This window comes from Pleuronectes platessa, chromosome 21, assembly GCF_947347685.1.
Source record: "Pleuronectes platessa chromosome 21, fPlePla1.1, whole genome shotgun sequence".
Classification (NCBI taxonomy): domain Eukaryota; kingdom Metazoa; phylum Chordata; class Actinopteri; order Pleuronectiformes; family Pleuronectidae; genus Pleuronectes; species Pleuronectes platessa.
The window spans coordinates 1,120,896-1,135,483 of NC_070646.1; the positions used below are offsets into that span (position 1 = coordinate 1,120,896).

Below are 14,588 nucleotides of genomic sequence, written 5' to 3' on the forward strand. Positions count from 1 at the left end.
GAAGTTGTTTATGATGAAGAGAGAGAAGCAGAAAACTACGACATTTTTATCAGGGTAATTTTATTTTAAACATTTACATTTATTCGATTTTTTTAATGTAGTAACATATCTCATATATAGTTATTTTTTACAGTTATATGTCAAACAAATTACTTATTTCTTTATCACCAAGCTCACAAGCTCAATTTGAAGGCAGCAAGTTAAGAAAGTTCGCACGTCAGGTCATTCCAAAGTTTCCCAGCCTTCGTCCTCGTGGTCTTCAGCTCTTCACAGACTCGTCGGCTTCGTTTCGCTGCTTCTTCAAACTGAGTCAGATCTTCGTCTCTTTGAGGATCAGCCAAAGTTTCCTCCATCGCGGCCGCAGCAGCCAGAGTCTTCTCAGTTTGTCGTGTGAAGAGATGAACTACAGGAATGAGATCTAACTTCTCACTGATGGTTTTTATTGAGCTCAGCTCCACCAGCAGAGGTTTGATGGTTTCAGTGAAGTCGATTTTAGCTTTTCGCCTCACGTTCACTTCCTGCCTCGTCTCTTTCTTTTCTCTCTCGCCTCCAACCACATAAACGGCAAATCTCGTCCCCAGCAACGCACCGAACCCGCCGCCCACAGCGCCCCCTGCTGCACCGACTGTCCCGCCAAAAATACCAGCGATCGCACCACCGGTGGCAACACCGATGGTGACCCATAATGCATCGCTCACTGCACCATGAGATGAACTTGAAGTTGTGGCGCCGACAGCACCGCCGACGCTTCCAGTAAACACTCCCCCAGCTACCCCCCCGACCACGCTGCCAGCGAAGCCGACAGTCGCGTCGACCGCGCCGATTTCTCCACAAAGTTTCTGGTAAGTTGTGGCAGCAACTGACCCCAGAACCCCCCCGACTCCACCAGCGATGGCACCGGACACGGCCCCGAGAGCGCCGCCGAGCAGGCCGCGGACCGCTCTGTTTGCCGGCGCGACCTCCGGCGCTTCACGCACTCGAGCGGCCAACTGTGTGTAGCTCTCCAACGCCCCCTGGAGACGATCTTCATGTTGATCGTAGAGATTCACGAAAGACCTCACACTTGCTTGGAGCTCGTCGAAGTCGTAAGAGGGATAACATGTTCTGAAGCTGATCGTAGACATTTCCCCTGTAAAATAAATAAAACTATAAACAATAAACACAACTGATAAGAAGTTTACAGTCACTTTAACATTAAAGCTCGATCGTGAGTGTTTAACCCAAAGCAGCAGATTCACAGAGGCTGGCTGAAACTGTTTACGTTTTGAGCTACTGCAGGTTTTCCAGTTTGGTTTCTTGGTTGAACCAGTTCAACCAGTTCGTGACTCAGCAGCTGAAACATGATCCTGTTCTGCCTGAACAAGTTGCCACAGATTGTGCATAACTTTTAAAATCTCTGTCTGACAACAAGCTGAGAGTCAAAGTCAACTTTCAGTCCCGTCCGTGTTCAGGAGATAGACGGGACCGATCCCCTCATGAGGGCAGAACATAGCTTTTCTTATAAAGTAAAAAACTAGTGTTTAAAACATGACATTAAATATTTTCGGAGGTGAACGAGGAGTTTCAACCTGTTGCAGCAGGTTCTTGTCTTTGAGTTTCATCGTACTCACCGTCTGTTCTCACCGTCTGTTCTCACCGGTTTGAGTGAAGCCTGCGACCTCTGAAGTTCTGTAGACGTCGTTCATGCAGCCTGAGAAGCAGGAAGTGGAGGAGTGAGCGCAGCAGAGCAGGAACGCCTCACTTCCTGCCGCCTCCAGGGGGAAAACACGACCCGGGGTTTAAAGGTTCAACAAATAACAAATGAAATGCAAAAGAAGAATTAGACTTAAATCAAAAGGTTGAAACCTAAAGGTGCTGAATGTTCATTTAAATCTGTGGTGAACTTGGTTTCTTGTTCCTGTGTTTATAAGACAAGAGGTTATATAACAAGGAGGAAGTTAAGGACTTGTACTGCAGTCGGCCACCAGGGGGCGATTGAGCTGTTTTAGGAGCTGTCATGTCGTCCATCAGGGCCGTGGCTGACTGAACAGAGCTTTGTGATCAATAGAATTAAGTCTTGAATTTAATTGAACTTAAACAGCTGTTAATGCTAACGTTAGCTATGTAGCGATAGCAGCAACATACATATGTTTTAAGAGAAGTTGAAGAAAACGCTTTGAGGATCGATATCAGCCCGAGGGCGCCTCCTGGCTGCCGAGCAGAGCGTGACGGTCACTGAGGAGCCGGAGGTAAATCATCAGTCTCACTCTGATGTACTGCTTCAGTCAGGAATCACCTCCAGACTCCATCTTTGTCCCTGGAGGTCGACTCAGCAGAACGTTAACTCTCATAATGTCCTTTTCCACAGTCTCAGTTTATCACAGAGCTGCTGATGTGGCTGGTTTCACAGACTCTGGAACGTTTGAAATATTTAAACAATCTGCAAAGGAACGTCTTTAAACTCGTTATAAAGAAGGAAATAGTGGATTTAAGATTCTTAACTTCTTAGATCAGTGAATGGTGATAATTAACATTTGCATTGTTTGTAAAAACCTTCTCTGCATTTTAAACTGTTTAGAATTACTGGATAAATAAACTGTATCTGGGCACAAAATGCAGAACATACAGAATGTCTCTTTAATTAACTAAAACTAGTTTTCAGTTGTTAATGTTCTTTCCAGGGTAAACAGGATCTTAAAGTGTTTGGTCGAGCTTTAGATTGAAGAGGTGATAAATAACAAAATACCAACAAAATATCTACTATTGTCAGTTTCTCTAAGTTTCTAAACAAATGTTGTGATATTTTAACAAAATTTCCAGATAATCTCTACTTTCTCTTAACAACAGTCACAGTTGTAGATGAAACTCGTTTTGTTCTTTCTTCCTGATTTGCTCTTCACCTTCTCTCTGGATTCAAATCACTTCTTTAAAACGAAAGATCCTCAAAGTCGTCAAATCTAATTGAGCAGATATTTGTCATCAAAGTTAATTATAGTCGCTTGTCTCTTGTTTATCATGTGTTTGTTGACACTCGTTCATTCGTCCAATGGGATCAGTTTGAGAGTCGACTTGATTAAAACCCAGTTTTATTTAGAAGTATCTGATGATGTATTCAATGATTTTACATTCATAATTTATTAAGGACCGTTATAAAGCTGCTTTCTGAAATATAAAATGAAACCTCGTCTTTCATCCCGGCTGTTTTCATGTGAGGACGTTTCAGACGGGGGGGGGGGGGGGGGGGGGGGGGGGGGGGGGCAGGCGCGGCGCGTCCCATTGGGCAAGTCGGGCAGTTGCCCAGGGCCTCGGCCACCAGGGGGCCTCGTCTTATTTATGATTTTTTTCTTTATTTTTCAAATAAATCACTCCTCATGTCCTCCTTCATTCAATATGAACCCAATAGCAAGACAGGCTTCATCGTACTTTCTTTTCAACTTGGTTTTTGAACACTGTGTCTTGTTTGTCACTGACCGGCTGCTTAACAGGAACGAGCTCTGATCTCACTCTGTGTCTCTGAGCGAATGTGAGAGGGCGGAGCCCCGGGGCCTGTGTGTGTGTCTGATGTGTGGGGACACACACGCACACACTCGCCCGCACAACACTGTACAGCAGACCTGGGCATTGTACGGCCCCCGGGCCGCATCCGGCCCTTTGGCTGTCTGTGACCGGCCCGCGTGAGGTCAACGGAATATTAGGAATCACATGTAAATAAGTGAAATTCATGCAGAGAATACAACAACATTTCTTTTATTTTGAAGGTGCCTTTTTTTAACATTTACCTGACGTACATCCTGAATGCCGCGAGCGGATGATGTGTTGGCGAACGGAGTTAAGAAGAGATGTGAGTTACTAAAGTCCGCAAAAGTGTCAGCCCACGTTAAGAGAAGAAAGATAGAGTTTTTAACGAGACATGGACTGCTAAGTATTTATTTACTGAAGTCAATGGGAAAGCCGTGTGCTTAGTTTGTGGAGAAAAGATCGCTGTTTTTAAGGATTACAATTTGAACCGCCACTACGAGACAAAGCACGGAGAGACTTTCACGGACGAAACGTAACGAGAAGGATCGAGGACATCGGTCATGAAAAACCTGGAAAAGTCATGGAATTGTTAAATGTTTATTTTCCAGTCCTGGAAAAGTGCTTGAAAAAAATCCCAAAAGTTTTGAAGAAGTCATGGAGATTTGTTATATTCATATTTTCATGTCGTTCATTTACGCTGAGTTTTAATTAATTCAAATGCTTTTAAAAGAAATACGCTCAAAATATAAGTAGGCCTACTATCTCATACTAATTGAAATGTTCGGTGGGGAAGCAGGGGAGATAATGCACTACGCCAGGGAAGTGTAGATTTAACCATGCTTGGCTACAAATGGAAAAGTACATGCCATGTGTCACAACAGACGTCAATCAAACTATTGTCTCACTCATTTGCGTAATTCAAGGTTTACTGTATGCTTTGAAATTCTCATTGTTAGCTTAAATACTAAATTTAGTCTCTTTGCATGTATACACTGAGATCTCACAAAATGTTTGGTCATGGAAAGTTGGTTTAAAGATATTGAAAGTCATAGAAAAGTCATGGAAATCCATGGGTTAAAAATGTGTATGAACCCTGTGTATTATACATCAGGAGGTGTTGTGTAAGTCAGTGATCAAAATGAATCATGTTACTGATGTTGTAACTAAATTAGTTAACTTTATCAGGGCAAGAGCTGAATCACAGACAGTTTGTTGCACTGTTGGAGGAGCATGAGACTGAACATGGGGACATAGGCTCCCACACAGCTGTCAGATGGCTCAGTCTGGACAAAGTGCTTAAAACAGTATGGGACCTGAGAGCAGAGATTCAAGAGTTTTGTGAAAAGAAAGGCAAGGACAGCCCAGAGCTCTCAGATGCAGACTGGATGGAAGATGAGGTAAATAGAGAGTTTAATTCTGCGTGGACAGATTAATTTGCTTTCACTGCCAACGATGCAACGATGCAGGTGTATGACAATTCACCATACATTGTCATACACCTGTATGCTTGATATGTGGCGAGGAATTAGCAAACAATATGAAATGTCATGTTGAAAGACATTTCCAGAGCGAGCACACAGCATCTGCTGAAAAGTACCAAGCTGGAGATGAGCAAAAAAAGCAGAGTTCTGTGTTTCATTTAATTCAAAGTAGGCCTGCACATGTATTATGTTCTCCTCTTCATAAGAGTTTGGTGTTTTCCTTTTTTGTAACAGGTTAAAATACCAGTTAAACAGTTTTTTTATTGTCGTTCTATAATTTAATAAATGCAACAAACTATAGTTTTTATATATATTGTATAACTATATATATAACTTTATAACCTGTGTAATCAAATATTTGTTTGGCTCCAGGCAGATTTAATTTGGGGGAAGAGGGGGCAAAATTGCTCTTTCGATACTAAAGGTTGACTACCCCTGGGTTAGTAGTAGATTTTATTTGGACATGGACATGACAATGTCATTGGATGAACCAGATGCATTGTTTACAGTGTATTAGCATAAATGCTAGTTTACAACACCTGTCCACAGGAGGCTTTTTGAAAACAACAAAAGAAACTGAACAAGACAGAAACAAGATCAAATACTGATAAAAAACTGATAGTGATAATTAAAAAGAGTAAAAATGCAGTATACAGTAGAGTACAGAGCAGCAATATAATGAGTTGAATATATATATATAGGCTACGTAGAGAACAAAGGCAGCGTAATCAAACAATAACCAGTTGTAAATTATTTGTGTGAGCACTGTTGATTTGATTTGAGCCGTTGTTTTAGTTCTCTGTTAAAAGTGTTGCTGTTAGTCTCTAGTTTTAGACTAGTGGGCAAGAGGTTCCATAGTTTTGCCCCCTTTGCAGAGAAGACAGACTGACCGAAAGATGTCCTGTGCATGGGAACAAGACAATCACCATTGATGGAGGCTCGTGTATTTGCCCGACGAGAGCTCTGACGTCTGATGGCCAATTCAGACAACAGTGGTGACACATGGTTATTTACACACTTGAAAAACAATTGAAGATGACTAAAATTAATAAAGTTATCAAAGGTGAAAAGGTTGTGTTTTTTTAGAATGCCGCAGTGATGCCATCTCATGGGTTTCCGGTCCATGACTTTTATTGTCTGTTTGTATATTGAGAAGATAGGTTTTAATGCAGTAGAAGAAGCTTGTGACCATGATGTGATACAGTATGACAAATGAGAAAATATCATAGCGTGCATAAATAATTTGGCCGTTTGACATGACAAGTCCCTTCTTATGAAACGGAAACAGTTTAGATTTAGTTTTGCCTTTTTTGCAACATACTTAATTTGCGTAACAAATTTTAAATTCTGATCCAGGATGATGCCCAGATATTTTACTTCATTTACTGATTCAATTAATTCATTTTTGATCCGTACCTCGAAAACATCGGTGATAGGCCTATTACGGATGGAGAAGCACATAGAGACGGTTTTCTTCACATTAATGGTCAACTGAGACAGCTCAAGCCATTTTGAAATGCTGAGTAATGCTTGTGTCAGGTGCTCACCTGCTAAGCTGGGTGTTTTACTGGACACATGGATAACAGTGTCATCAGCATACATTTGACAGTTGGACCCCGGACAGCAGTTTGGTAGGTCATTGATATACATAGAAAACAACAGTGGACCAAGTACAGACCCTTGCGGTACACCCATGCTGTTGGCACGCAGATGGGACCTGACCCCATTGACCCTGACACATTGCTCTCTCCCCTCCAGGTAAGATGCAAACCACTGCAGAGCTTCTGATGACATTTTGAACGATTTTAACTTGTTCATTAGAGTACTGTGGTTTACCGTGTCAAAGGCCTTTTTTAGGTCTAGGAACACTGCCCCAACAACATTTCCTTTATCCATTGAAGCTTTTATGTTTTCAAGCAAATAACAATTAGCTGTTTCAGTTGAGTATTTCTGTCTAAACCCAAACTGCTGTGGATGAAGCAGCTGGTTAGACTCTAGATGTTCCATTAGTTGCTCAGCTATAATTTTCTCCAGAACCTTTGAGACAACAGGGAGAATAGCAATAGGCCTATAATTACTCGCTATGTCCTTGTCTCCTGATTTATAAACAGGGGTAATTATTGCAGTTTTCCAGCTTTCTGGGAATATTTTGGTTTGTATAGACAGGTTAACTAAGTAAGTGATTGGCTCTAACAAGTAGCTCTGATGTTTCTTGATTAATGCAGCATGAAGATTATGAATATCTTTTGACTTGGAGTTACACATGTTTGTGATCACCTTTTCAACTTTATCATGAGATACCAATTTAATATAAAAGGAGTCAGAATGAGCATTGTCAAATTCTTTGGTAGATGATTCCGTAGCTTTAAAATTACTCGCCAGCTCTTGTACAGACTCAATAAAAAAGCTATTAAAAACATTTGCAATGGACTCATTACTATGGATAAGAGTATCACCTACTTTCAGACTGGTTATTTTGGGGTGTTTATGCTTGCTGGAGTTGGTTAGTTTGTTTATATGTTGCCACAGTTTTGAACTATTACCATTGGCCTCTTCAATGAGTTTGGAGAAGTAATTGGTCTTGGCCTTTCGTAATTCAGACACTACTTTGTTCCTCAGGCCTGTAAAGACAAGGTGGTCAGTGTTGTGTTTTGTTATTAAAGACCTTTTAAGAGCAAGATCTCGCTTTTTAATGATCTGAAGGATATCACTGTTGACCCATGGAAGAGATAATTTCTTGGGTCTGCTTTTCCAGGTTTGTGTGTATTTATCAATTAGATCACAAAGGGTTGAGACAAAGTTGTTGGCACTGTGGTTTAGATCTTGCTCTTTAATTACCTTTTCCCAATTAATTTCACTCAAGTCATGTTCAAAGTCACCAACTTTTGACTTGGGAATTGCAGTTGTTAGAATTAGATTTTCTGTTTTGTTGTGGTGTACTAGGCGTTTTTTTGTTAGCTTTCGTACCATCAGTGTCATATTATGATCTGAAAGGCCAGTTATTAGATTATATGTTTTTGTAACCCTCTCTGGCCTGTTTGTAAAAATCATATCAATAAGGGTTTCACTTTTCCTAGTGATTCGTGTAGCTCTACTGATCAGCTGTTTGTATTTAAATTTCTCCATTGTTGATTTTAGTTTTGATTTACCACTTTTATCCAGCCAGTTGATGTTAAAATCCCCAAACAACATACATTCATGACAGTTATCGACAACAGAGAGAAGATTCTTCAGTTCATTGTAGACATTTGCATTATGTGATGGCGGATTATAAAGTACAACGATATTAAATTTCATTTTAGGGGATAGCATTACATTCAATCCCAGGCACTCTAAATTCAGGTCCAGTTTAAGCTCTACACATTTAAAATGTTCCCTAATATAAATTAAAACACCCCCTCCCCTTCCCTTGGCCCTATCTCTCCTATGGCATGTGTATCCTGATATGTCAATTAGGTCAGTAGGAACATTAGGATTTAACCAGCTCTCAGAAAGGCACAAAAAGTCCAAATTAGAGTCATTAAGTACATTCCGGATCTGGTCTATTTTAGGCAGTATGCTTCTGATATTGATATGTCCTCCCAATATACCTTTAGGTTTACATTCAGAATTCCAGATGATTTTGGCATGATTCACAGTTTGAAAAAGTCTTAACTGCCATTGTTTCTGGACTGCGCAATTAGTGAAGTGTTTTATGGCCCTTTCGGGCGTCCGTCTTTGTTGACATTCATCAGCTGTCACAAACAGTTCACCGAGAGAATGACAGTCTATTGCTGGAGCACCACACGAATCAACACCAGGCGCCGAACTCACCCGAATGTTAGTGCCGCTGGTGGTCCCGGGCTGGCCAAGTACCATTGCCGCTGATGAAGCAGCAAAAAGTGCGGGATTATACAACTCCGCGCTTCCATCCGAGCCCGAAGGGTATGGCTGTAACCGCCGCACTAGCCCGACAGGCTCTCCCAGCGCGATAAGTGGACTAGCTCGTCCACCCATCCATGCCTCCCCAGTGGAACCGCAGCGATAAGAATCCCCTCCGGCCAGCCGATTCCTAAGGCCCACGACCTCCGTGGCCCCGCTAGGACAGACGCTATCCGGCATCAGAATCTGCGGAGTCTCTGTGGGTGACTCGCTGCCGCTTCGGTTCTCGCCCCCGTGTCCTCTCCAAAGCATTAGCACTAGCATTAGCATTAGCAGCCTGAGCGCCTCCTGTGCTAAGGCTGCTAGTGTTAGCACAGAGCTATGTGTTGCTCTGCATGGCGACATTTGTTATTCCTCGTTATAGTATGACACAAACACTAACTCACTCACTCACATGTCTCCCTTTCTCACACACACTCACACACACAAGTCTCCATTTCACACACACTTATTTAATCACTTTCTCTCTCTTTCTCTTTGTCTCTCTCTCTCACACACATACAGACACACATAGTCAAAATAGATTTTTTTTTTGGGGGGGGGGGGGGGGCCTTAAAATTGTTCTTGGCCCAGGGCCTCCAATTAGCCAGAACCGCCCCTGGGAGGGGGGGGACCTTTCCGGAGATGGATTTGATAGCGGAGCTGAAGAGGAGGCAGGTGTCTCCGCTGGTGAGGGAGGGGAAGGACGGAGCCTTTGACTTTATAGATTTATCTCTAGAAACAAACTGTTTAAACTAAAGTACATAACGAGGGCGTCTATACGTGGTTCACAGTTATGTTTATATATTCATTTGTAATAATATACATATTGTTATTTCTAATGCCTCTGAGTATAAGCACTGTGTTTAAAAGATGTTATTCTTAAGTAAAGGATTTAATGATATTGTTAAAGACACAACAATGATATCACAGCCTCAGAGACATGAGACACGAGCTTCCTGGTCTCTGATGGTCTCTTGTGTCTCTGGCCTCAGATCTGAGGAATCAGCCGTACCGGCGGGCGGACGGCGGGCGGCGCAGCGCCAAGTGGAAACCAGGACAGCAGCTGCACGTGTCCTCAGACATCTCCCTGTGAGGACGAGTCCAGCACCAGACACCTCGTCTTCATCTTCATCACCTGCAGCTCAACACACGTCCCAGCAGCTGAGGAAGACCATTTCCAGGAAGACGCCGAGTTTTGACTCATGAATCATTTTTATAGCTTTTTAAAAATACAAATACTCTCCACATGATTTTATAATTGGGTTCATTTAAAATTAAATATGAATTATGGTCTGTTTCTGAAGTAGAGATGAGAAATTAAATTGGAGATTTGTAAGAGATTTAAATTATTTTTAATACTAAAGTGTAAGAATGATGAACTAATACTTTAATCTAACATTTCAACAAATAAAGGATTTTATACTGTTGTCTAGTTTGAAAAGAGTTGTTTATGATGAAGTGAGAGAAGCAGAAAACTACAACATTTTAATCAGAGTAATTTTATTTTGTAACATTAACATTTATTTGATTTTTTTAATGTAGCTACCTATCTCATATATAGTTATTTTTTACAGTTATATGTTAAACAAATGACTTATTTCTTTATCACCAAGCTCACAAGCTCAATTTGAAGGCAGCAAATCAATAAGAAAATTCGGTTCTGACAACAAGATGATGTCAGAACCTCCTCAGAAACATCAGAAGTGTCCCAGCCTCCGTCCTCGTGGTCTTCAGCTTTTCACAGACTCGTCGGCTTCGTTTCGCTGCTTCTTCAAACTGAGTCAGATCTTCGTTTCTCTGAGGATCAGCCACGGTTTCCTCCATCGCGGCCGCAGCAGCCAGAGTCTTCTCAGTTTGTCGTGTGAAGAGTTGAAATTCAGGAACGAGATCTAACTTCTCACTGATGGTTTTTATTGTGCTCAGCTCCACCAGCAGAGGTTTGATAGTTTCACTGAAGTCGAGTTTAGCTTTTTGCATCACGTTCACTTCCTGCCTCCTCTTTTTCTTTTCTCTCTCGCCTCCAACCACATAAACGGCAAATCTCATCGCCAGCAACGCACCCAAACCGCCACCAACAGCGCCCCCTGCTGCACCGACTGTCCCGCCAAAAATCGCACCACCGGTGGCAGCACCGATGGCGAACCATAATGCATCGTTCACTGCACCATGAGATGACATAGAAGTTGCGGCGCCGGCGGCACCACTGACGCTTCCAGTAAACACTCCCCCGACTACCCCCCCGATTACGCTGGCAGCGAAGCAGTCAGTCGTTTTGAATTTGCCGATTTTTCCACAAAGTCCCCAGCAAGTTTTGGCAGCAACTGACCCCAGAACCCCCCCGAATCCACCGGCTATGCCGCCGGAAACGGCCCCGAGCATGCAGCCGAGCACGCCGCGGACCGCTCTATTTGCATGAGCGACCTCCGGCGCTTCACGCACTCGAGCGGCCGTCTGCGTCAGGCTCTCCGTCGCCCCCTGGAGACGATCTTCATGTTGATCGTAGAGATTCACGAAAGACCTCAAACTTGCTTGGAGCTCTTCGGCCGCGTAATAGGGCAAAGATCGTGTTAAGTTGATCGTACACATTTCCCCTGTAAAATAAATAAAACTATAAACAATAAATACAACTCCTGATAAAAGGTTTACAGTCATTTTAACATTAAAGCTTGATTACATTACATATCATTTGGCTGACGCTTTTGTCCAAAGCGACTTACAATTAGTACACTCAACATTCATGTGGGGCCATTTAGGGGTTCAGTATCTTGCCAAGGACACTTCGGCATGCAGATGGGAGAGAGTGGGGTTTGAACCGACAACCTTCTTGTTGAAGAACCACCGCTCTAACCCCTAGGCCACACCGCCCCCAAGCCCTCGATCATGAGTGTTTAACCCAAAGCAGCAGATTCACAGAGGCTGGCTGAAACTGTTTACGTTTTGAGCTACTGCAGGTTTTCCAGTTTGGTTCCTTGGTTGAACCAGTTCAACCAGTTCGTGACTCAGCAGCTGAAACATGATCCTCTTCTGCCTGAACAAGATCTCACAGATTGTGCGTAACTTTTAAAATCTCTGTCTGACAACAAGCTGAGAGTCAAAGTCAACTTTCAGTCCCGTCCGTGTTCAGGACATAGACAGGACCGATCCCCTCATGAGGGCAGAACATAGCTTTTCTTATAAAGTAAAAAACTAGTGTTTAAAACATGACATTAAATATTTTCGGAGGTGAACGAGGAGTTTCAACTTGTTGCAGCAGGTTCTTGTCTTTGAGTTTCATCGTACTCACCGTCTGTTCTCACCGTCTGTTGTCACCGTCTGTTGTCACCGGTTCGAGTGAAGCCTGCGACCTCTGAAGTTCTGTAGACGTCGTTCATGCAGCCTGAGAAGCAGGAAGTGGAGGAGTGAGCACAGCAGAGCGGGAACGCCTCACTTCCTGCCCCCTCCAGGAGGAAAACACGACCCGGGGATTAAAGGTTTGACAAATAACAAATGAAATGCAAAAGAAGAATTAGACTTAAATAAAAAGATTGAAACTTCAAGGTGCTGAATGTTCATTTAAATCTGTGGTGAACTTGGTTTCTTGTTCCTGTGTTTATAAGACTTGAGGTTATATAACAAGGAGGAAGTTAAGGACTTGTACTGCAGTCGGCCACCAGGGGGCGAGAGAGCTGTTTTAGGAGCTGTCATGTCGTCCATCAGGGCCGTGGCTGACTGAACAGAACTTTGTAGGTAATATAAATAAGTCTTGAATTTAATTGAACTTAAACAGCTGTAAATGCTAACGTTAGCTATGTAGCGATAGCAGCAACATACGTATGTTTTAAGAGAAGTTGAAGAAACACTTTAAGGATCGATATCAGCCCGAGGGCGCCTCCTGGCTGCCGAGCAGAGCGTGACGGTCACTGAGGAGCCGGAGGTAAATAATCAGTCTCACACTGATGAACTGCTTCAGTCAGGAATCACCTCCAGACTCCATCTTTGTCCCTGGAGGTCGACACAGCCGCACGTTAACTCTCATTAAGTCTCAGTTTATTACAGAGCTGCTGATGAGGCTTGTTCCACAGACTCTGAACGTGTGATACTATTTAAACAATCTGTAAAGATTCGTCTTTAAACTCGTTATAAAGAAGGAAAACATGGATTTAAGACTTTTATCTTCTTAGATTAATGAATGGTGATAATTAACATTTGCATTGTTTGTAAAAACCTTCTCTGCATTGGAAACTGTTTAGAATTACTGGATAAATAAACTGTATCTGGGCACAAAATGCAGAACATACAGAATGTCTCTTTAATTAACTAAAACTAGTTTTCAGTTGTTAATGTTCTTTCCAGGGTAAACAGGATCTTAAAGTGTTTGGTCGAACTTTAGATTGAAGAGGTGATAAATAACAAAATACCAACTAAATATCTACTATTGTCAGTTTCTCTAAGTTTCTAAACAAATGTTGTGATATTTTAACAAAATTTCTAAATAATCTCTACTTTCTCTTAACAACAGCCACAGTTGTAGATGAAACTCGTTTTGTTCTTTCTTCCTGATTTGCTCTTCACCTTCTCTCTGGATTCAAATCACTTCTTTAAAACGAAAGATCCTCAAAGTCGTCAAATCTAATTGAGCAGATATTTGTCATCAAAGTTAATTATAGTCGCTTGTCTCTTGTTTATCATGTGTTTGTTTGACACTCGTTCATTCGTCCAATGGGATCAGTTTGAGAGTCGACTTGATTAAAACCCAGTTTTATTTAGAAGTATCTGATGATGTACTAAATTATTTTACATTCATAATTTATTAAGGACCGTTATAAAGCTGCTTTCTGAAATTTAAAATGAAACCTCGTCTTTCATCCCGGCTGTTTTCATGTGAGGACGTTTCAGACCGGGGGGGGGGGAGGACCTTTCCGCAGATGGATTTGATAGCCGAGCTGAAGAGGAGGCAGGTGTTTGATGGATCAGAACCAGCAGAGTTTATATGAATTATATGTCAAATACATGTATTGTAATTAAAAATACAAGTGCAAAGTAGATTGAAATACTCAAGTGATGTCAAATCTAAGTTGAGTAAATACTTAGTTACTTTCCACCGATTGAACACAAACCTCTGAGCTCCTGTAAACTTTCAGGAAATTAAAAGTCACATGTGAACAATCCTCTCCTGGAACCGTCACCTTATCGTGGTGGAGAGGTTTGCGTGTCCCTGTGAACCTGAGGGCTGTGTTGTCTGGAGCCTTGTGCTCCTGGTAGGGTCTCTCATGGCAGAGTGGTCTCAGGTGAGGGGCCAGACTAAGAATGGTTCAAAAAGCCTCAATGAATATCGAAAAAAGAGGAGATGGGACCCGGCCCGGAGGAAGCCCGGGGCCCCTGTCTGGAGCTAGGTCCAGACGGAGGGCTCGATGGCGAGCGCCTGGTGGCCGGGTTTGCCACGGAGCCCGGTCGGGCATAGCCCGAACAAACTACGTGGCTTCCCCCCTCTCTTCATCTCATGGGCCCACCACCTGTGGGAAGACCCGTTGGGGTCGGGTGCGCAGCCACATGGGTGGCAGCGAAGGTCAGGGGTCTCGACGGACCAGACCCGGGCGGCAGAAGCTGGCTCTGGGGACGTGGAACGTCACCTCGCTGTGGGGAAAGGAACCGGAGCTTGTGAGGGAGGTGGAGCGCTATCAGTTAGATCTGGTGGGGCTTACCTCCACGCACAGTCTCAGCTCTGGT

General features: G+C 42.8%; 1 protein-coding gene across 3 annotated transcripts; it reads right to left on the bottom strand.

The window, feature by feature from the left end:
• Positions 1–40: 40 nt before the first annotated feature.
• Positions 41–12,263, bottom strand: LOC128427130 (uncharacterized). Of its 3 annotated transcripts, none has more exons than XM_053414228.1 (2): positions 12,179–12,263; positions 41–1,129 (listed from the first exon to the last, which is right to left on the bottom strand). In XM_053414228.1, exon 2 carries the CDS (start codon positions 1,122–1,124, stop codon positions 201–203), a length of 924 nt encoding a protein of 307 aa, XP_053270203.1. In that variant the 5' UTR covers positions 1,125–1,129; positions 12,179–12,263; the 3' UTR covers positions 41–200. The 3 variants fall into 3 exon arrangements, with proteins under 3 accessions (XP_053270203.1, XP_053270202.1, XP_053270201.1); XM_053414227.1 differs by lacking the exon at positions 12,179–12,263 and adding an exon at positions 1,624–1,880; XM_053414226.1 differs by lacking the exon at positions 12,179–12,263 and adding an exon at positions 1,611–1,879.
• Between the last annotated feature and the right edge of the window lie 2,325 nt (positions 12,264–14,588).

Excerpts from the sequence above, each read along its gene's own strand:
- LOC128427130 (XM_053414228.1), bottom strand. The coding sequence starts at position 1,124 with ATGTCTACGATCAGCTTCAGAACATGTTATCCCTCTTACGACTTCGAC.